Genomic DNA, 22326 nt, shown 5'->3' on the forward strand with positions numbered 1-22326 from the left:
ACCCTGATGCTGGGAAAGATTGAAGGCAGGAGGAGAAGGGGACGACAGAGGATGAGATGGCTGGATGGCATCACCAACTCAATGGACATGAGTTTGAGTGAATTCCAGGAGCTGGTGATAGACAGGGAGGCCTGGCGTGCTGCAGTCCATGGGGTCACAAAGAGTCAAACACGACTGAGCGACTGAACTGAACTGAAACTTCTTCATCTTGGTCCTTGCACTCTGTGTATCTCCCACCAGGAGGACATAAGCCCCGCGTGGTCAGGGATCCTGTCCAGTTTGTTCTCTACTTCACCCTAAAAGCCCAGCGGAACACATACAATGTGCTTAGCTGTCATATGAATTAGTGTAACTGCTTGTCTCCATTAATGAGACAGAATTATGTGAAAGTGGGATCTTCATGTGAGACTGAAAATCTGGGATAACTGAACCCCCTCATGATTCTCCTACTTCTCTGTATAACTAGTACTGGGGTAAAATGCACCTTCAAGATGAGGTCTGGGCGTTGGGAAGGGAAAGTGGCACAGCTGAGTCAGGCACACATCCAGCGGCCGAATAGGGTCCCCGGACGGCAGCCCTCCCTCCAGCTGAGCTTGCTTCAGCACGTCTGAGCGTCCCCGGTATGGGTTGCGGTGTGGCCGCAGTGATGTGCGCAGCCTAATTTAAGCTCTCCCAGAGACCATGTTTTCTCTTCCTGGGCGTCACTGCATGTTATGGCACCACGGGAATTGGAAAGGCAGCCATGGCTATTTTTCTCCTCCTGTCTTCCCACCTCCTCACATTTTATAGCTGCATTTGTGCTCTCTGGTTCCCCCAACTAGGTCAGTTCCAACAGAACTGCATTTCTAGTGCCTAGACCCGGTCTAGCACATGGTACATGTTTGGTAAGCACTTATGGAACAAAAGAATGAAAGAATGAATGATGGGTGGTTAAGTACATCCACACAACACAGATTATAAAACAGTTAAAATTTTTAAATAGTGTCATTCGTATATAAAAATATCTTCAATTTTAAAATAACTGCTTGATATGAGTAATACATGTTTATTTTAGAAAAAATTTAAGTGTAGAAACACTTAAAGAACATTTAAATCACCACGCCAGAAATAACCGCTGCTTAAATTTTGTTGTATTTACTTTTACTTTTTTCTCACTAAAGAGAGGTACGCATGTGTGCATGTATACACATGTATGAAAGTATCATATTAAATATACAGATCTGTGTATTTTTTAACATTGTATCATATACATCAATTGATTAATTGCAAGGATCATTTACCTGCATTATGACATATTTAATGGCTGTCTTTTTCTTTTGTTGATTAAGCATTCTTTTCTTGTTGGCCATTTTGATGATCTCTAATACATTTTGTCATTGCACATAACGCCATATCCTTGAGCATAAATTTTTGTACATTTCTGATTGTCTCCTTGGGATAAATCTCTACTTGTAAATTTACTGGGAGAAAAGTCAGGAACACTTTAAATGCTGTTCATTTACACATACATACTGCCAGATGGGATTATGGGAATGATGATCATCATGAGTGTGGTGAAGGTTAAAAGTAAAAGTAAAGTGAAGTCGCTCAGTCATGTCTGACTCTTTGCTACCCCATGGACTGTAGCCTGCCAGGCTCCTCTGTCCATGGGATTTTCCAGGCAAGAGTACTGGAGTGGGTTGCCATTTCCTTCTCCAGGGGATCTTCCCGACCCAGGAATTGAACCCAGGTCTACTCGCATTATAGGCAGACTCTTTACCATCTAAGCTGCCAGGGAATGCCTGCGTGTATTCATTTGTCAGAACTCTTCAAGCCACACGCAGAAGGGGATGCATTTTACCGCATGTAAAGCTGATTATTTTTAATGCGATGGGTGAACAGACCCCGTGTGTACCGTGCAGGAAACAAGAGGCCCACCATTCCGCCATCTCTTGGGTTTTGGTTTTCTCAGTCCAAGCGTTCCCACCAAGGGGAAGATCTGAAAACCGCTGTGAGGATGGAGGGGATTTTAAGCAGCCGGAGGAGGGAAGGGGAGGGGAGACTTGCAGTCGCGGCTGGGGGAGAACTTTGGGGCTGAAGCGGCTTGCTCAAGAGCGTGCGTGTTAACTCAAACCGTGGACACGTGACGAGCCTGCTCCCATCCCCTCAAGGAGCCTGCCACTAACGCGTGCTGAGGCAGGCTCACACACATCTGTGGGGCGACTTGGGGTGCTGAGGCTCACTCCTAGGACATCGAGGGGCTGGGGGAGCAGTGTTCAGCCTGCACCAGGGGTCTGGGGCTCAGAGTGCTCCACTCCTCAGGTTCCTGCAAGAGGCTGGTGTCAAGTGCCCAGTGGACTCTGTTCCCCAGAGCTGATGGCTGGGGCCCCCGCTCAGAGCGACTGAAGGGTGGCCCCAGTCACTGATGATGCAGACGAGGGCCAGGGGAGGGGTCGGGGGGCTTTCAGAGACAACGACATGCTTATGAAGACACTGTGCTCTTCCCTCATCTCCTGTGGCGGGGAGGAAGGACCCACTTCTTTGGCATCAGGAAGGAACGCCCACCTGTTCACAGGGACCAGCTCCCATCCAAAAGCCCTAAGAGAAACACTCAGGGCTGGAGACCAGGGTCTGATCATTCCCTTCCACCACCACCAAGTCAGGGGCCAGAAACCAGCTCTCAACTGACCATGGGCCTGACCTCTGGGCCCCTAGGACCCTGACCCCCGGCTGAGTGAAAGGGGGGGTGTGGCAGTTGACGTGGCAAGCTCATGCAAATCTCCTGTGGATTAAGTGGCCTGAGAAGCTGGCTGGACCCGAGCTGACTGGCTGCCTCTGCTCTTCAGGAGGCTGCACGCCTGAGCAAAGACACCAGCACTGAGGGTCAGCGGGGAAGGTGAGCCCCAGGAGGGAGGGTGTGGGGGAGGAAGAGGAGGCTCAGAGGGGCCAGACTGCCCAGGCGAGCGCCCCCCAGCTTCCTCCAGAGAACCGACGACCTACACCCCAAGAGAGAGTCAGCAGGGGACCCGCGGCAGAAGGAGACCAGGGCAGGGGGTGGTGGTGAGAGAGAACAATGGAGACCAACAGGAAGTCAGCTCCAAGTTCACCTCCGGAGCCCAGGACAGAGCTCCAGCCCAGAAAACCCCTCCGGCGTGGAGAGTAAAGAGGAAGTGGGGCGGGGACGAACCAAGGGCTTCTTCCCTCCAGTCATCAGGGGCCGGGCATCCAGCCGGCACTGGACCACAGGGGAAAGGCTCTGAGCTGCATCCGGGATGCAAGTGTGAAATGCACAAGGACCGGCCTGAGGATCCTGCAGCCACTGTTTCAGTAGCCGGGGCTGATAAGAAACAGACAGAACTCACTCTTCATAGCAGCTGCTGCCCTCTACATAGCAGAGGTGGCTGCTGGAATTGGAGCCCCTAAAACTGTGAATGGCTTAAATTGTGTCTACCCCCCACCCCGCCCACCCACCAGACAGTAAAGAGTTTGCCCGCAATGCCGGAGACCCGGGTTTGATCCCTGGGTCGGGAAGATTCCCCTGGAGAAGGAAATGGCAACCCACTCCAGTACTCTTGCCTAGAAAAGGCCATGGATGGAGGAGCCTGGTGGGTTACATTCCATGGGGTCGGAAAGAGTCGGACACGACTGAGCAACTTCACTTCCTTTCTTTCCACCCACCAAAAAAAGATATGCTGAGGTCCAAACCCCCAGAACCTCAGGATCTGAACTTATCTGGAAATAGGGCCACTGCAGACATAGGTGAGATGAGGCTATTCACCCTGATCTCGTGTGGACTTCCCAGGTGGCGCTAGTGGTAAAAACCTGCCTGCCAATGCAGGAGACGTAAGAGACCCAGGTTCAGTCCCTGGGTCGGGAAGATATCAGAAGGAAATGGCAACCAACTCTAGTATTCTTGCCTGGAAAATCCCACGGACAGAGGATCCTGGCAGGCTACAGTCCATAGGGTGGCAAAGAGTCAGACGCAACTGAAGCAACTTAGCACACACACACACTAGTCCCATGTAACTGGCATCTTTATAAGAAGATGGCCATGCAAGGACAGAGGCAGAGATGGGACTCACATGCCTACAAGCCAAGGAGTCGCCAGAAAGTGGGAAAAAGCAAGGAAGGATTGCACTGTGGGTTTCAGAGGCAGTATGGCCCTGTTGACACCTTGATTTTGGACTTCCAGCCTGCACAACTGAGAGGATGAACTTCCGTTGTTTGAAACACCTGGTTTGTGGTACTTGGTTATGGCAGCCCCAGGAAATGCACACAGACTGTGCAGTCCACTACACCAGTGAGGCCCTCTTTCCTGACCCCCCACTACAAATGTTTCTTGCCTCCATTGGGATGTAATGAACTTGGCTTGACCACACACCTGAGGGGAGGCAGGCAGGCCAGTTTCTATGGAGGGGGGTGATCCTCTGGGGCTGGAGGGCTCTGGGCTGGCTGGCCGAGAAAGGCACAGAATCCACACTTTCCACCCTGGGTGAACATCCCTCTGGATATCATGGCCATCACTGGGCTCTCGATCCTTCCATTGGTTTGGCCTTGGGCTAAAAGGAGGGCCCTTCAAAGATGGGAAGGCAGGCAGTGTGTCCTAGAGGGCAGGGGTGGTCCAGGGCCCCCCAACCATGAGAGCTTCTTGGGAGTCCTCAAAGCTTTGCAGTCACCACCCAAAGCTGCCTTGAGGGTCAGCTGGGCTCTCTCCATCCCAGTAAGTTGCAGGTAAAGGCCAATCCCCAGCATCATGGATTGTGAAGTGCCAAGTCCTCCCCTGAACTCCTGCAGATTCCAGCAGGGCTATCCTCTGTCCACACGGTCCTTCCCTCCATCACTCACTCTGTCTGCCTGCTCTGTCAAAGGTACTCAGGGACAAAGCTCAGTTCTTCCTCCAGGTGCTATGCAAATATGCTCACTTTGAGTGTACTGGTGAATTTAGAAATTGCACCTAAAGACCTGGGTGGAAATCACAAGGAGTGAGTGGTCTTTGTGACCACCCAGTCTCTCCCATTCCATCCCCATGGCTCTTCATAAGCTCTGACTCCTCCCCTCCCCCTTCCATCAACATACTAACTGATAAACCGTCCTGCATCTTACATAAAGCAGTTCTGTCCCCACCCAAGGAGCTCCACCAAAGCCCTTGTCAGTGTCCTTGTGCTTTATCATAGAAATTCACTTTCCTTCCTAAGTGGAATTGAGGTAACACCTAAATATGTATTTCTTGGTTTCTTCTGTTTTTCTGAAGAAAAGAGAAAGGGGGCCTTTAAGAAAAAAAGATACCTTATGGTTCGTCTGAGACTCCAGAAAGGGGATGGGGAGTCTGGGCCAGCGGCCTGCACTTCTCAGCCACTGTGGACAGAAGCGGACGCCCCAGGAGACAGTTACCTTAAAGAGGCCACGTCTCTGGGATGCAGCTACAAGCCAGAGGGGAGTGTGAAGGCCAGTCTGGTTCTTAAGACCAGGGAGACTCCAGGGACCCTAAGCAAAGACCGTGATCCACCCGGTCATGGAGCGCTGGAGGGCGAGTGGGCTGGACCCACCGGGGTCTCCCACACACTGTCTGATAGAGCATCCTTGCCCCTTCACGGGACACCACAGGGTGGCATGCAAGACTACACACCTGAATAGGGCCCAATTCCCCCGGCCTACGGGTGATTCTGACGACAGATGCTATAGAATCAACACAACCAGGAACGCCAAACCCACACTTTCAATATACTTTATTAAAAAGTTTCTTTGTATAAATTTCCTAAAAATTTTAAAATTAAAATTAAACCCCCCCCCGCACAAAAAAAAAAAAATTAACACACACACAACTTTAGAGGAATGCCAACAAATCTTCTCTATCATGACTTTCTTTTCATTCTTTAATTAAGGCATTGGTCCCACAACAGTGCACCAAGATCAAGGGATTTTGCTTCCTTCTAACTAGTTTGTTAGAAGCTTTAGAAAAAGAAAATCAGCTCAAAATCTATTTCAGGAGACTGGGGCGGGGGGGGTGGCGATGAGAAAGTTGGATTCTTGCTTCTTCTCCATACACAGGCTTTCCATCTAAAGTCATGCTTAGTAAAGAGGCGAGGAAACAAACCAAGCGGAAGTATACAGGGTAGCTGTGAATTCGGGGAGTTATTTTCTAGATCTTACACTTGCCTGAAAGAGGCATAACATGAAACTCCAGAGGGAGGTTGAGTCTATAGGAACGTTCACATAAACGCCAGCAGTGGGTATCAGTTACACACGTTCAGCGTGTGCGATGGAATTGCCCGGAGACGAAGAGGGTCAGGTCCACAGACACATGTAGCACCATATTGATAGGTTACGCGGCAGAGGCTTCCTCCCAAGTCCGGGTGTAAATCAAAGCATGAAACGGTACAGTGCGAGGGAATCTACACCCAGAGCTCCTACAAAGACGACCGGCGATGGCTGACTCCTTCTTCTTCAAGAGGTATGTGTCGCTGGCCGGCCACGCCTAGGTCCCCATCGCGGCGATAACTCCGGGCTGCTTGATGGGCACTGGGCAGGGATGGAGGAGTGAGGAGGGGGTGAGGATGGAAGGGCAGAAGAGGGGGGAAGTCACATCATTGACCCGAAAGAACACCACGTTTCTCGTGAAAATGGCTCATGGCCTCATGGCCTCTGGCTTTCACCATCAGTCTCACTCTTCAGCGGCTCCCCTGGAGCTTCCCTGCCTGGACTTTGGGGTTCTCTGTGTCCCCTGAGCCCATTCTATCTTCTGGCATCACCGGCCTGGCCGTTAACCAAATCCAACACTCCCGTTCGGCACTGGCCCCAGACTCTCTGCGTAGCTGTTGTGACTTTATTATCAATCATGTTGCCTGACACGATAGAGCTATCTGATGGCCTTGCTGTCAACTTTATTATTTAGAGGAAGCAAGACTATTTAAAGATGAATAGACTATACAGAGGCTTCCCAGGTGGCACTAGTGGTAAAGAACCCGCCTGCCAGTGCAGGAGACATAAGAGACGTGGGTTCGATCCCTGGGTCGGGAAGATCCCCTGGAGGAGGGCATGGCAACCCACTCCAGTATTCTTGCCTGGAGAATCCCATGGACAGAGGAGCCTGGCAGGCTGCAGTCCATAGTGTCACACAGAGTCAGACACGACTGAAGCAACTTAGCACACAGACTATATAGAGGTTATTATTAATTTTTCATTACATTATTTTCCCAATAATCATTTCTGTTACAATATTTATGAATAACAGAAACCTAGTACTGTTTCTTTTTTTTTTAGCCACCAGGGTGGCATGTGGGATCTTAGTTCCCCAACCAGGGGTTGAACCCACACCCCTCTGCAGTGGAAGCATGGAGTCTTAACCACTGGACTGCCAGGGAAGTTCCAGCAGCTTAGGAATATTTCTAAAGGGTGAGGAGTGGTTAGCCATATGTTTCCTCATTGGCAAAATTACAAGTATGCTTTTAGAAATAACAATAACTCCGAAAATGAATACCATGTATTTTATTTGTACAACTTCCTCATCTGAAAATCCAATTTACCTTCTTTTTCAAATCTATCAGCATCATTATCATTAAATATCTTTAAAAGATGAATGCTTGGCTTGGATCCTTTATCTACAAAAACCACGAACACAAGATCAGAATCACTTACCAGGAGGGCAAACCTTTTCACATTCATCCTGCGAATTAAATCTGTTTTCATTTCCACCGCAGCCTCCATACCAGAATCTGGCGCAGTTTTCAGTTACAGAATCATAGTACCACTTTAATACAAACTCTCTGCAAGTTCCGCCGTCCTTTGGCAGCTTACATATATCTTGAGGAACAACATGGGGAAAGAAGATTAATGTGGATGTGTTAAGTGACTCTGCTCCTCGCACGAGGAGCTAAAGGTCTAATCCCAGTACTGCCGGAGAAAGAAAGCAGAAGCGTTTCCAGAAGGAAAAATTCCTTTACTTCTCAGAGCCTCGATCTCCTTACTGTCAGGGGGACATAATAATTACCTACAGCTTTGAGAGCAATAAATACAATCCTATCAATAAAAGGGCTTCATAGACTGCACTTGGAATCTCAAATGTTGGCAACTATTATTGGATGATTTCAGATGAAATGAACTTGTTTTCCCCTTTCCAATCACTGAGTCAGGTCTACAGTTCTTTGAATGCTCAACCCCCAGAGAAGCAACCAAAATTTTAAAACCTTGGAGTTTTCTACTCCTTGGCAAAAGAGCAATTAAATTCTGTCAGAACATTGTTCAAAAACAAGACTCTCCATTTCAGTACAAGCCAAGTTGATGAAAAACAAAAGTTAGAGTGGGAAAAGAAAATCCTTTATGAGTATGTGCGTATATGCATACAAGTGTGTGTGTAGCTACTAACTTTGTGACCAGCCAAAGTTAACAAGCCAAAAGAAGTGCTAACACTGATGTAAAACTCACGACACCGAAAATGTCACCTAGTAAAGCTATTTTGAAGACAGAGAAGCGTTCTTTTGCCAGTTAAGGGAGTCTTTTATGTTGTGAATGCATTTTAAATGCATGCTTCTGATACAGCCCAGCTGCAGAGGGAAAGCTACATTTTCCACCATGCCTGCAGAGACAAGTCTACTGTTCACACACAGTAAAACTTCTGTTTACAGAGTTTTTTTGGCAAACTCTAGATCGGGCTGGGAGAGAGACGCATTAATATTAATATCAACTGCTATCTGAAAATTTGAAAAACGTAAAACAAAGCCCCTGGAGTGGACAACACTACCTGTTTATGTAACTAGCATGGGTGAATCACTGTTCCCCGCTCCACACACACACCAGGCTGACATCTCCGGGGGCCTTCTCCCCCGCTGCAGGGGTGGCAGGGGTGGTAAGCTTCTGCAAATGCTTGTTGATACCAAGAAGTTAAAGGAAAACCTGGGTCTTCAGGTAGAAAACCAAACCTTGGGTCGGCTATAATGAACCAGACTTACAGGCGCAGGATTGAAGCTCAGAATTGGTCTAAGATACTGCCTGGTGACTTGGGGCGGGGGGGACGGGGGTTGACTGTCACCCCTGCAAGAGGAAGATGGCCCCACAATTACAGCATCTCTCAGTTGCAGACTTTTCAGAGGCCCAGAAGGCCAGCAGTGCTACCCAGAGCTTCTTGAAGACCTGAGGAGGCCAAGATAAAGTGATGATAACTCACAAAACCAATGTTCCTCCTTTTATAATGCCAGCACTGGGGGAGAAGGCCTGGTTTTAAGGAAAGAGGGGATTCAGCAAAGCAAGACCATTCAGCCACCAACACACATCCCTTGTTTAGGTTGGGTCCCCATCAGTGTGGGAAGCTGGCCAAACGGTCACCTCATCCCCTCCTCTTTTTTCCCTACAGCATACCCTAGGGGCCCAGGTCGGTTCCATGTTGTTTATTCCAAGTGCATCCCGTCCTGGCTAACTGTGTTTAGCTCTTTAGGTCCTACTTCACTGTGCTCTTCTAAAGCAGACAAAAGTCTTCCCAGACCCGAGGAGCCCAGCCTGCAGGCAGCCCTGAAGTAGGGCCCTGTTCCCTAACCCACTGGCTTTCCCAGTTTCCTTTGATCTTCACCTTCACTCTCTGGCACTAAACCACAGCTCTTGCATTCTACATCCTTTATTCCAGCAGGAGTCGCTGCCAAGACCTGTAAGGTTTACTAATGGAATATCAGGACAGATACTTGAAGAACTAAGAGAAATAACACGGGCCTCGCAGTATTCAAAGACAAAATCCTGGGGTTCTCTATTTTTTAAATTAAATTTTATTGGAGTATAGTTGCTTTGCAATGTTGTGGTAGTTTCTACCATAGAGCAAAGTTGATCAGCTGAAGTATACACATTGGCTGTGTCTGACTCTTTCGCAACCCCATGGACTGTAGCCTGCCACAGTCCTCTGTCCATGGGATTTCTGGGCAAGTATACCAGAGTGGGTAGCCCTTTCCTTCTCTAGGGAATCTTTCCCACCTAGAGATCAAACCCTGAAAAGTATGAAAGTGAAAGTCACTCAGTCGTGTCCGACTCTTTGTGACCCCATAAACTATACAGTCCATGGAATTCTCCAGCCAGAATACTGGAGTGGGTAGCCTTTCCCTTCTCCAGGGAATCTTCCCAACCCAGGGATCAAACCTGGGTCTCCCGCATTGCAGGTGGATTCTTTAACCATCTGAGCCACCAGGAAAGCCATAGATTTACATATATCTCCTCTTTTTTGAATTTCCTTCCCATTTAGGCCACCACAGAGCATTGAGTGGAATCCCATGGTAGGTTCTGAGCTATATAGTAAGTTCTCAAGCATCAAAATGGGAGGTTTTATGTCCTAACATTTTTCTGTATGTTCCGAATTCTTCACAATGAGTATCTATTGTTTTATGACTAGAAAAAGGTATCTGAAACTGAAAACATGTTAAATTGGAAAATCTTGTCTTTTATCAGTTGAGATTTCTACAGTGTCTAAAGGTAGCATTTTTAAAGGCACCATCTTTGACATTTTCCAAGCCAGCAAGTTATCAGTATTTAAGTACTTTCTTAAGCCAAATTGTGGGGGCTAAGAGGAGTAGAAAGTGTTTATGGCGCAGATATAAATATGTGCAATTATGTTCCTTATTAGTTTAATGGCTTTAAAACAAGAAGGTTCAATTGCCTTCGGACCAGACATTGTTGACATGATGTAAAGTGCTTCCAAATCTCTGAAGCAGATACAATCGGCTGGAATGAATAAAACTTTCCCACGTCTATATTTTGAGCATCGACTCAGAATTACCGAGGAAATATTTTCTGCATTGTTGACTTTATTTCAAATGTAGTTGTAGCTGTATGTTAAATGCAGTTTCAGGTCTTGACCAATAGAGCTTCATTTCATAAGGCTCACCTGCTTCACATAAAAAAGTGCCAAATGCCCTTGGGGACCTCATGATTCAAACCTGGCAGCTGACTTAGCCACCTTCTCATGAAGCAATAAACACACTGCCTTGAAGATGGCTATGTCTCTTCAACCAAGGAGACAAAGGGTTTGTAGCTATTTAATGTACCTCAACTTGTGGGGTTACGTTACTTCTTTAAATTATTATCAACATAAAGTCATATATTTTCCACATCACATCATTTTATGGCAGCCAATGCTATATATTCATGGTGGAACACACAAATACTGGATTTCAGCAAATCTAAGATACCTTAATTTTAGGATGTATTATTGTTTTATATTCCACTAACTAAGAGAAAATGATGCCAATAAGACACAACATGTCATCAACTTCAAGTCACATTTCAATTTTGGAAGTACTACAATGGGAAAATTTGTGCATCTTAGAATCAATAAAGTAAGCAAAACATTGGTGAATTTATTTCCTTCCGAGCTGTGTAACTGACCCAGAAATGCCTGCTCAGACAAAACATGGTCACTTCTACAGACTGCGAATTTCTAGAGTAACTGATATGAATGCTACACATTTCGGTAGCTATTTGACTCCCTTCTGCATTGAAACATCTCTTCATACATAGGTAGGTCAATAATTTAGGATTCATTCTATAATGATATAAAAAGCAAATTTTCTAAGGTCTTTTTCTTTTGCTGTTTAAAACCTTCAGAGTCTTTGCTTTACTAATCATATGCATATAAAATATCTCTCCAAGACTTCTTCAGCCAAAAATAAGAGGAGGAGGAGAGAGATGGTGACAGAAACCTAAAACAAATGACAGCGTCCTCAAAACCAGCAGGAACAAAGCATGCTACCAAAAATGCCTCGCATGGTCTATGCTTTTTTTAAGACTGTGACAATCACTGAAAGATTCATTTAATTGCTACTAAATGCCATTTTCAGGCAGCAAATGCATCCCAGAAGAGTGGGTGTGTTTCTTTCAGATGCTGAGAAAAGCAAAAATCAGGCAGGAATTTTTTCTTTTCACAGGGCTTGTTCTATTTTGTTGAGGAAAAAAAAAAGTATTAACCATTTACAATGGAATCATGGGGCTTCCCCGGTGGTCCAGTGGTTAAGAATCTGCCTGCCAATCAAGAGGACCTAGGTTCAACCCCCAGTGGGTGAAAGCTGCACATAGCACGGAGCAATGAAACCCATGCATGACAACTCCTGAAGGCCACACACCTAGAGCCTGGGCTCCACAAGAGAAGCCACTGCAATGAGCAGCCCACACATCGCAAGGACAGATAGACCCCCAGTGCCCCAACTAGAGAAAGCCCACGCATAGCAATGAAGACCCAGCGCAGCCAAAAATAAATAAATAAATGCGTCTTAAATAAAATGCAATAGAATGGAATCGCACAGTACTGCAAAGCCTGGAATCCTCAATGTTAGTAACGATGCTATCAGTCTGCTGAGGTAGGCAACCTTCGTCTCAAACTGATGCCTTACTCACACTCCATCTCACACTGATGCCACACCTCACATTCCATGCAAAACAGGGCCAGGCCTCATCAGGAGGGACAAAGAATCCCTTCGCTAGGGTGTCCTCACGTTCTGGGCCTGTGTCCCACTTCTGGTAAAGAAGTATCTATTAAATGTGAATTTCCAAAGGGGCGAACATTAACAAACACCAATGAAAACTCAGGTATTAGTACTGCCCAGCCTTCCTCCCCCTCACTGGACGCCATGGATCAGAGATTTGTTCATTTCATAGGATTTTGGCCCACAGATTCCTGCACAGATTCTAACACTGGTCACCATGTTCCCCAAACCAAGAGGGGTTACCTATGACAAAATTCAGTTCCCAAAGACAGGCTCAAAACCTAGTAAATTTTTTATTCATGAGGTAAAAAAGGCACACACACACACAAAAGTGTCTAGCATTTACTGTACAAGAAAGGGCCACATCTCTGCTAGCACAAATCATGTTTCTAGTGAACTGGTGCTGCAAAAAGACAAAAAGAATCAAACTGTATTCATGCTCACATATAAATGCTAGCTTTAAAACTGCTATTTGCCTGAATTGTCTAGAAAATACAGGTTTGCAGAAAGAATACATATTGTGGCAATTGATATTTAGATGTGAGATATACATACAACTACAGAGGAAGAATACACTTACTGTACTTGTAAAGTTACTTATAAACAATGATTTGTTGTTACTTCTTTTTCCTTTCTCCCAAAACATGAATATTGTTAAAATGTTTTACCCTCTGGGGAAATTTCTAAAGTGCCTTAATTATATGGGAGAGGGGGAAGGGAGGCATTGGGAGGAAGGAAAGCAAGCTTCCATCTCCTGATCTGTTTACCCATTCTGAATTTATACATTCTAAAGTAAATATCCAATTAATTCAAGTCAAGAACAGCTTTCAAGACGGGGTGCATGTGTGTGTGTGTGTGTGTGTGTGTGTGTGTGTGTGTGTGCATGTAACTCCATATGTTCATGAGCAAATGTTTACTAAGTGACTTCTCCAGGCACAGCACTGTTTTGTTACTTGTGGGCTAGAGATCAATTATACAGAAGCTTGTTAAGAATAGCAAGTAATTTATACTGTCAGACTGACTTGATTCACTGGGGGGAAACACACATACATGAATACACACACACACACACATGTGAAACAGCATTCAGGTCCTGGGGCTGAGGGTTCTGTACAGGTCAGAAGGAAGGAGAAAGGTTTTGGATTCATACAAATCTAACTACCAGTCGTCACCTTGAAAGACACACAAGCCCCGGTTTAAACATCTCTTTTCTCTCTGCCACATGAAGAGAGGAGACCTAAGTGTTGAAGGTGTAGATTGAGAACACTCTTCTACTTCTGAATCTGTGACTCAGTCTTAAAAAACAAGACAGCCCAGCAAGACGCCTTTTTAAAGACTGTGTTTATATTAACTCAACACTGTTTATATATTCTTATCCCTTCTGGACCACACATAAGAAGACCAAATACATCCCCAAATCTCACTGTGCAATTTATTCCTAATTGTTTTCTCTCAATGAAGTATCGAATTTGCTAGAAGTTTCTCATTCCCCACACTCTATAAGGGGTGAAGTTACCAACGAGTGGCAACAGTATGCACAGATCTCAGGGACTCTGAAGTCAGAATGTCATCAGTCCTGACCCCTATCTTTGGTGAGATCCTAGTGGGTCTCAGCTTCTCTGAGCTCAAGCACCATGTTGGGTGGGCTACGGGCTGCAGAGAACCCCCAGAGCAAAGACCAAAGCTGATCCATGGTCCCTTGATTATGAGCAGAAATCCAAGGGGTTGAAAAAACTTTAATTTTTTAAATTTAAATTTAAATTTAATTTTTTAATTTTAATGCACCTCAATGTCCACTGCAGCACTATTTACAATAGCCAGGACACGGAAGCAACCTGAGTGTCCATCAGCAGAGAAATGGATAAAGATGTGGTGTGTGCGTACAATGTAATACAACTCAGCCACACACAAAAAAGAATGAAGGAATGCCATTTGCAGCCGCGTGGATGGACCTAGAGATGACCTTACCAAGCAAATTAAGTCAGAGAGATAGAAACACCGTATGATATCACTTATACGTGGAACCTAAAGTATGATACAAATGAACTTATGAAACAGAAACAGACTTACAGACAGACAGAAAAGAAGCCTACAAACCCCATGGGTATCAAAGGGGAAAGGAGGCGGTGGGGGAGAGATGGATTAGGAGTTTGAGATTAGCAGATACAAACTGCTATACATAAAATAGATAAGTAAGATCCTTCTGTTTAGCACAGGGAACTATATTTAGTATCATATAATAACCCATATGAAAAAGAATATATATGTATATCAGAGTCACTTTGCTGTACATCAGAAACTAACACAACATCGTACATTGTAACTCAACTATACTTCAATAACTTCAAATATATATACTTCAATAATATACTTCAAAAAAAAAAGAAAAAAAATCAGAGGCATTGAGACTTCAGTTTTCTTCTACATCTCAAACCATCGTGCCACATCCTTGCTGCCATTTTTTTAGTCTAAGCTAAAAGTCATAACGGTGAAAGTTTCTATAGTTTTTTAACACAACTCTTAAGAAGTTGAAACTTAAATTACCCAATGTAACATGAATTTCTGAATTATTCCCATAAATTTATATCAGGAAAGAACTTGGAAAGGCCAGAGGAGCCTGAAAAACACCTGGCTATCTGATACTGGGAAAGATTGAGGGCAGGAGGAGAAGGGGGCAACAGAGGATGAGATGGCTGGATGCATCACTGACTCGATGGACATGTTTGAGCAAACTCTGGGAGAGAGTGGAGACAGGGGAGCCTGGCGTGCTTCTGTTCATTGGGGTTGCAAAGAGTCAGACATGACTTAGCAGCTGAACAACAACCTTTATCACAGACCAATTCCTAAACTTGTTTATAAATATAAACTATTTTGAAACGTTTCGCAGCTTTATAAGTAGTTGGTTTGTTGACCCTTATTAAACATCTAGGTATGTAATAGTTTCATAATTCCTGTATTGACTTCACTATCTTCTTTCTAATAACTCTTTATGTCAAAGCTCATTATGGGTTATGGCTGAATTAAGAGATGATAGACAAATGTGGAAATACAGATGTAGATATACACATGTATACATGGACAGGGGGAAATTCCATCAGTGGAATAAAACACTATTCTAGTAACAGACAAGACTCCTCTGGAAACAACTAAAAGAACCAAGCCCTATATTTCCAAGCAGGCCCAAAGAGATGGAGGTGTGGAGGAGGAAACCACCCAATTTCATTTAAATGCAGGTGAGCTAGGATGCAGACTCTACAAAAAGGGTGAGGTGGAGAAACAAGGATCATTTTAAAACTTGCAATGGAAAGAGTAAAATGGGGAATCCTCACTGACAGCTCAAAAAATGAGCATGCCGTTGCTTCTGATGATACAGGACAGACTGAAGAAGGACAGCTGCTTTTACACCTAGGATCTACGAAAGCAGCTTGGCATCCAAGATTTCTTTTACCCTAACTCGTAACAGAGACAAACTTTGTAAAGAAACACACCTTCCTCCTCCTGACTGGGGCCAACAGGTTGTTGTTGTTCAGTGGCTAAATCCTGTCCAATTCTTTGCGACCCCATGGACTGCAGCATGCCAGGCTTCTCTGTCTTTCACCATCTCCCAGAGTTTGCTCAGATTCATGTGCATTGAATCAGTGATGCTATCTAACTATCTCATTCTCTGGAGCCAACATATTAATTTCAAAACTAACAAACTGTCCCCATAATTAGTGGAAACCCTTTGCTTTGGGGTCTATAAACCAGTAAGATATCTAAATCCCATGGAATTCTGACTGTGGAATTAATACCAATATCTTTGGCAGAATACTCTTACGCGAAGCGTACTGGCCATTTCAATAACCGTTTCCCACAGATGAACAATCACAGCTCACGTTCCCCTGGATGAGAGGTTATGGGTCACCCAGAGTTCCACTGCCCGGGAACAAAAACAAGAAACAGCTGTCACTTCCAGAAACACATCTAACTTGTCACGGATTTCACATAAAATGTTGCACACTCTCGGCTCAGGCCCAAGAGAAGGGCAGGCTAGATTAAGCCAGGGTATGTGCTGAGGGAACTGGGACCAGAGCCTCGATCCCGTGGGTCACTTCCAAAGCCCCAGATTTCATGGATTCCAAACTGAGCTGTCTCGTGTTCTTCTGAGTAGTTTCTTATTAAATTAAATCACTGAGTGGATGAAACCCTATGCCTTGCTGCATCACAGACCACAAATAAACTCAAGTCCCAAGATGAGGCACCGGGGAAATGACTAAGGGACTCATGAGTTCCTGGCTACAGTCCCCCAAAGTCCCCAAAGCGTTATCTAAGAACCTCAGGACAGGCAAGGTAAGTCAGCATTTGGAACTTGAAATATGGAAGTTAAGACCAGGATGGACCACACAGAGCCACTTTGGAACCTTCTCCATACAAGTCACTCCTGGTCTGAGAATTAGAACCCCTGCAGATTAAACTGGAAGAATTCTCTTTTTTCTTAATAGTATAATTTATTGGACTTTCTCCTTTTAAGTATGAATGGGCCGTGCAGTTCTGGTTTTAGCTCTGCTTTTGTTTTAAATGTTTGGCCTCGCCACACAGCACATGGGACCTCAGTTTCCCAGCCAGGGATCAAACTCAAGCCCCCTGCAGTGGAAGAATGGAGTCTTAACCACTGCACCCGCCCGTATAGTCCCGAGAATGCTTCCTTAGTTCTGCGATGCACCTAGTATTTTCAGCGGCTCACCTGCTTTACTCCCAGCCAACTGGTCTGCGCTCACCACGAGATTGATGGCTGCACTAGAAGCTAATCTCTCTGTTTGCGGAGGTGGAGGCTGAATTTTCTCTGAAAAACAAAAAGATTCACCCCTAGTAAGTAACCCGGGAAATGAGAGGGTGAGGAGCCCTTAGAGACTGAGGCAGGCTTGCTTTTCTGGATCGTGTCTTAGGCAAGGGTGGGCCACTGGAACAAAGAGCCCCAAGAAGTCTCTACACACACGGCTTCTGTCTGTTACCTGCACGCCTGATCCACCTCAACAAGTAAACAGAGAAAACCTCTGATCTCGGAACAGACCCTCACAGTTTCCATATAACCTCTGCTGTTTCCGTCCTAGGAAACAGAGCCCTGGGGCTGAATGGTCTTTGGACTCACATCTTTCTGCGTGCATGGTAACAGATGAGAATTTCCCACCCCCACGCAAAGTTCCTTGATGTGAATGACACCGGGAGAAAAGAGTGGGAGCCTCCCCGGCCACGTCCCAGGAGCAGCAGGGGTGGAGGAGAGTCGGGGTGAGGGTGGGGTCCAGGACAACTTGGGGGTGGGGCAGGGTACTGAACAGACTGGGAAAGCATGCACAGGCAAACCCCGGGGCAGCACAGGGATCATGGGCAGTGCGGGGCGCCGCGGGCCCAGGGGCGGCCGCGCCGGTGCCCTGTCTGCAGGGCTGCGGACGTCCCCCGCCCCTGGGACGATGCGACTCCAAGGGCTCCCTGGGTGCTCTCTACTGAGCGCTACTCGGGGTGTCTTCTGTTCACTGGACATGGAAATGTGCTTCTGACGCTCAGGCCCGGCGGGTGGCCGAGACCCAGCCAGGTTCTGCGGACATTTTCTTCCTCCCTGGGAAGGGGTACAGTCCGGCCATGTGGACCAGGTTTCCTCCACCCAGGAGCCCAGGACTGCAAAAGCAGGGCAATAGTTCACAAGGAACCGTCGGTTTCCGTTGTGTTAATTTATCAAGTGGGTGCAAGCAGGATAACCTTGTTGCTATTTTTCAGGACAAGGTCCATGAATGAGAATTGTCCCTTGACCGCCCGGCTCTGATATCCCATGCAGAGAGGGGTACCGACTCTCCTTAAAGGCGACCGTGCACTTACTCGTGCTGAAGCTGCCTTGGTAGATGCCTCTGACCTGAGACCTCAGGGAGCAGATCACCGTGACGTGGTAAGTCTGCCCGGGGAGCAGGCCCCCGACGACGTGGTTCGTGACAGTGAGGTTCTGCTTCAGAACCACGGCCTGATCGTGGGCCGAGGTGACGGTGAGGTTGTATAAGTAAGGGCTGGAGGGCTCGGGCCTCTCCCAGTGCAGCCTGGCGCTGTTCTCTGTGACCTCGGACACGTGGACCTCGCGGGGTGCCTTCACTGCGGAACAGAGCAGGGAGTAGAGAGCATGAGATACAATACAACCCTAGGGCCTTCCCTGGGAGCGCAGTGGGTAAGAATCCGCCTGTAGTGCAAGAGACACAGGTTCAATCCCTGGTCCGGGAAGATCCCACATGCCGAGGGGCAACTAAACCGGTGGTCACAACTACTGAAGCCCTGTGCACCTAGAGCCCACGCTCTGCACAAGAGAAGCCACCACAATAAGAAACCGTGCACCGTAACTCAAGGGGAGCCCCTGCTCACTGCAACCAGAGAAGAGCCCTGGCATCAACGAAGACCCAGCACAGACAAAATCAAATAAATACACACTTTTTAAAATGATCTTAATTTTAAAAATCTTTTAAAAATTAACTGATAAAAAGTAAAACCCTAAATGACTGTAACACATAGGCCAGAGATGAAATCTGAAAGAGATGTACCAGTAGACAGTTGATCTGAAGCTTAGGGGAGGCAGAGGAATAATTTCTCATTTAAGCTCCCGAGAAATACTGATGTTGTAGCTACCAGCATATGTGAAATTCACAGTAATCAAAACCCTCATCATTCATCCACCAGGTATAAAACTACCTTTTTTTTATTTCTGTTGAAAATCAATTAAGAAGATACTTTGAACATGCACGGTCCAGCGTGCTTAATCTGAAATCTTCAAGATAGAATAATCTCCCTAATTTACAGTCTATTAAATATACATCATGGAACTTTAATGCACGACCTGAAATTCTTTGAAGGAATCCCTGCTATCTCTCTGTTCACAAAATGCAATGTCCACTTTTTCAGGAGCACATACATCCTGCCTTCACTTATCAACTCAGTTTGTGACTCCAAAGGAATTTCTAAGTGTCTTCTTTGAGGGAAAAATAAAACACCACAGTCTGAGTCCCATGAAGCCCACCGGCCCCTGATAATCTAACCTAGCCTGGAACGCACTCTTCCCTGGGGCAGCACCAGCACGCAGCCCAGCCTGCGGGGACAGACTGATCATCTGGCTCTAAGTTTCCTCTTTGCTAAATGAAATGCCCCAAGGTGGCCGCAGCACAAAGCTTGGGCTTCTCTTCTGTGGGTATGAGCTTCACAGAGGGGACAAGGCCTGTTAACTGCAAAGCTCCAGCCAGATCTTTGGGGGTCATATTCTAAGGGAGGGAGGTCTAGCTCCAGAACTAAAGCCTAGAAACATCTTTTTCACTGCCTAAGAGCTGACTACAGGCTTTATCCTTCTTTCACTCCCTCAGTGGGGTCTAAAACTCTACATGGGCTTAGAACTTATCCCTTTAGCCTAAGACAACTGCATCTCCAGCTGGGGAGGGGGATGCCCACATGCTAAATCCTGGAGAGAACGGGTCACTCCCGAGCTCACCTGATGCAGGCTTGGGGTTAGGGTGGGGAGTGGGAAAACAGGCAGCAGAGGTGGAGAGATTTATTTCATTAGCTCTTTGCATGGAACTTATCAGCTTCACTGGGTGTAGGGCAGGGGAGAGAGAGAAAGATTGCTTTTGAATATAGAAAATAAGCAATGTTCTGGTAATTCCATGCTCAGATCAGCACCTTTCAAGATACTTCATCTAGATGTCAGATCCCAGATCAAGGACTGTGTCTGCTTTGCTTTGTAACAGGCTCTGGGGACCAACCCTGGACACAATAAATGAGAACAGCACAAGCTGGCGGCTTTCTTACCCACGGGCTTAGTTGTGGCAGGCCTGCTGGCAGCCAGTTTGGCCGCTTGGGGCCTGGGGGCCTCAGACCTCGTGGCCATGGATCTGGCAGCAGTGGGGGGTCTGGCAGGGGCAGGTTTGGCTGCTGCAGGCTTCGCGGCCACTGCAGGTCTGGCTGTAGCTGTCTTTGCAGCCTCGGGCCTGGCAGCCACAGGTTTGGTGGCCTCTGTCTTGGTAGCCACAGGTTTGGCAGCTTCAGTCTTGGTGGCCGTAGGCTTGGCACTATCAGCCATGGCCACAGGTTTGGCAGCTTCCACCTTGGTGGCCTCGGTCTTGGTGGCCATGGGACTGGCACTGTCGGTCTTGGTGGCCATGGGTTTTGCAGCCTCAGCCTTGGCGGCCACAGATTTAGCAACTTCCATCTTGGTGGCCTCGGTCTTGGTGGCCATGGGACTGGCACCATCGGTCTTGGTGGCCATGGGTTTTGCAGCTTCCGCCTTAGCGGCCAAAGGTTTGGCAGCTTCCATCTTGATGGCCTCAGTCTTGGTGGCCACGGGCTTGGCACTGTCATTCTTGGTGGCCACAGATCTCCCAGCTGCGGGTCTCTCAGCCACAGGTCTCGTGGCAGCTGGCTTTGAGGCTGGCAGGTTCACCACTGTTACTGGTTTGGTGGTGGTGATCACTGGCTTTGTTGTGGTCACCAATTTGGATGTAGGACTTGAAGTAACATTATTCGGAACATTTCTGTTAAAATATATTAAATGTTATTTTGACTCGTACCTATTTTCTCCTGCCATTTAAAACAGACAAAGACATAATTCCATGCGCTATGTAAAATATGCTCTCTCAGCAAAACACATGCAGTGGTTTACATATATTACATATAACATTACATATACTAAATTTGTCCTTTTAGGATCTGTGCCACAAAAAAGACATTGAACAGAATTATTAAAAGTGAAACCTCAATGGTGATATAACTGTACTTGTCGTCTTATTTTCAATTTATAAACTAAAACCAGGGAGAGAGTAAAGAAACAAAAATAAGTATTGTCATCATAATAGCACTTGTCAATAATAAATAATTAAAATAAAATAATATGTAAATAATACTCTAAATTCCAGGAGATAGTGGAGCACAGAGAAGCCTGGCATGTTATAATCCATAGGGTCAGAAAGAGTTAGGCATGACTTAGCAACTGAACAACAACAAACTAATTATAAAAACTGACCAACTGAAAAGACACACCAAAAACTAAGATCATTTAGCAGCTACTCTCATTATAAGAAGGTATCCATGCAACAAGATGCTGTGTTGAGCTGGAAAACTACAAAGTTGACATATAAGTTCAGTCCCAGTATTCACTGTGTATTTTTGTTTGTGCTAATTGTGTGTGTGGTTGTTTCTCTCACAATTTCTTAATTTATTCTGAATCTTTAAAAAGAATAACAACATAACCAGCAGACATGACATCACAGATCCAATTCTGTTCGTTTGCTGCTCTGAGATGATCATTACTGTGTTATAGAAGTGTCACATTATATGGCATATACAGTATATTTTGTTCAAGTTGATATCATAAAACCTCAAACACTAGTTTGCTTTGTTCATTCTGTTTTCCTAAAGATAAAGTTGAGCCAACATGATGGAATATTTGAGGGAAATTAGACAGATCATATTAAAAGTCTAGAAAAATAGAACCTGTGGACCTAGATTGAGCAGGATGAGCATACAGCACCACAGGAGGGTCACTGTTGGATTAGCAATGACTTTCAACTTACCAGGCTTACCGCGCTTTTACCCTTATGGCAGAAAATGAAGAGGAACTCAAGAGCCTCTCGATGAAAGTGAAAGAGGAGAGGGAAAAAGTTGGCTTAAAACTCAGCATTCATAAAACCAAGATCGTGGCATCTGGGCCCATCACTTCATGGCAAATAGATGGGGAAACAATGGAAACAGTGACAGACTTTATTTTGGTGGGCTCCAAAATCACTGCAGACACTTTCTCCTTGGAAGAAATGCTAGGACAAACCTAGTCAGTGTGTTAAAAAGCAGAGACATTACTTTGCTGAGAAGGGTCCGTCTAGTCAAAGCTATGGTTTTTCCTGTAGTC

At 46.0% G+C, this 22326-nt stretch overlaps 1 protein-coding gene across 6 annotated transcripts in view; it reads right to left on the minus strand.

The window, feature by feature from the left end:
• Positions 1–5688: 5688 nt before the first annotated feature.
• The window catches only part of COL6A3 (collagen type VI alpha 3 chain), a 96277-nt gene continuing 79639 nt past the window's right edge, over positions 5689–22326 (minus strand). For all 6 annotated transcript variants that reach the window (XM_070463562.1, XM_070463560.1, XM_070463563.1 and 3 more), the window contains 5 exons: positions 20235–20956; positions 18279–18542; positions 17152–17250; positions 7615–7779; positions 5689–6498 (listed from right to left, as the gene is read on the minus strand). In XM_070463562.1, the coding sequence (XP_070319663.1) occupies positions 6455–6498; positions 7615–7779; positions 17152–17250; positions 18279–18542; positions 20235–20956 (1294 nt within the window). In that variant the 3' untranslated portion in view covers positions 5689–6454. The remainder of the gene's footprint in view (positions 6499–7614; positions 7780–17151; positions 17251–18278; positions 18543–20234; positions 20957–22326) is intronic.

Source organism: Odocoileus virginianus, unplaced genomic scaffold (assembly GCF_023699985.2).
Source record: "Odocoileus virginianus isolate 20LAN1187 ecotype Illinois unplaced genomic scaffold, Ovbor_1.2 Unplaced_Contig_4, whole genome shotgun sequence".
NCBI lineage: Eukaryota > Metazoa > Chordata > Mammalia > Artiodactyla > Cervidae > Odocoileus > Odocoileus virginianus.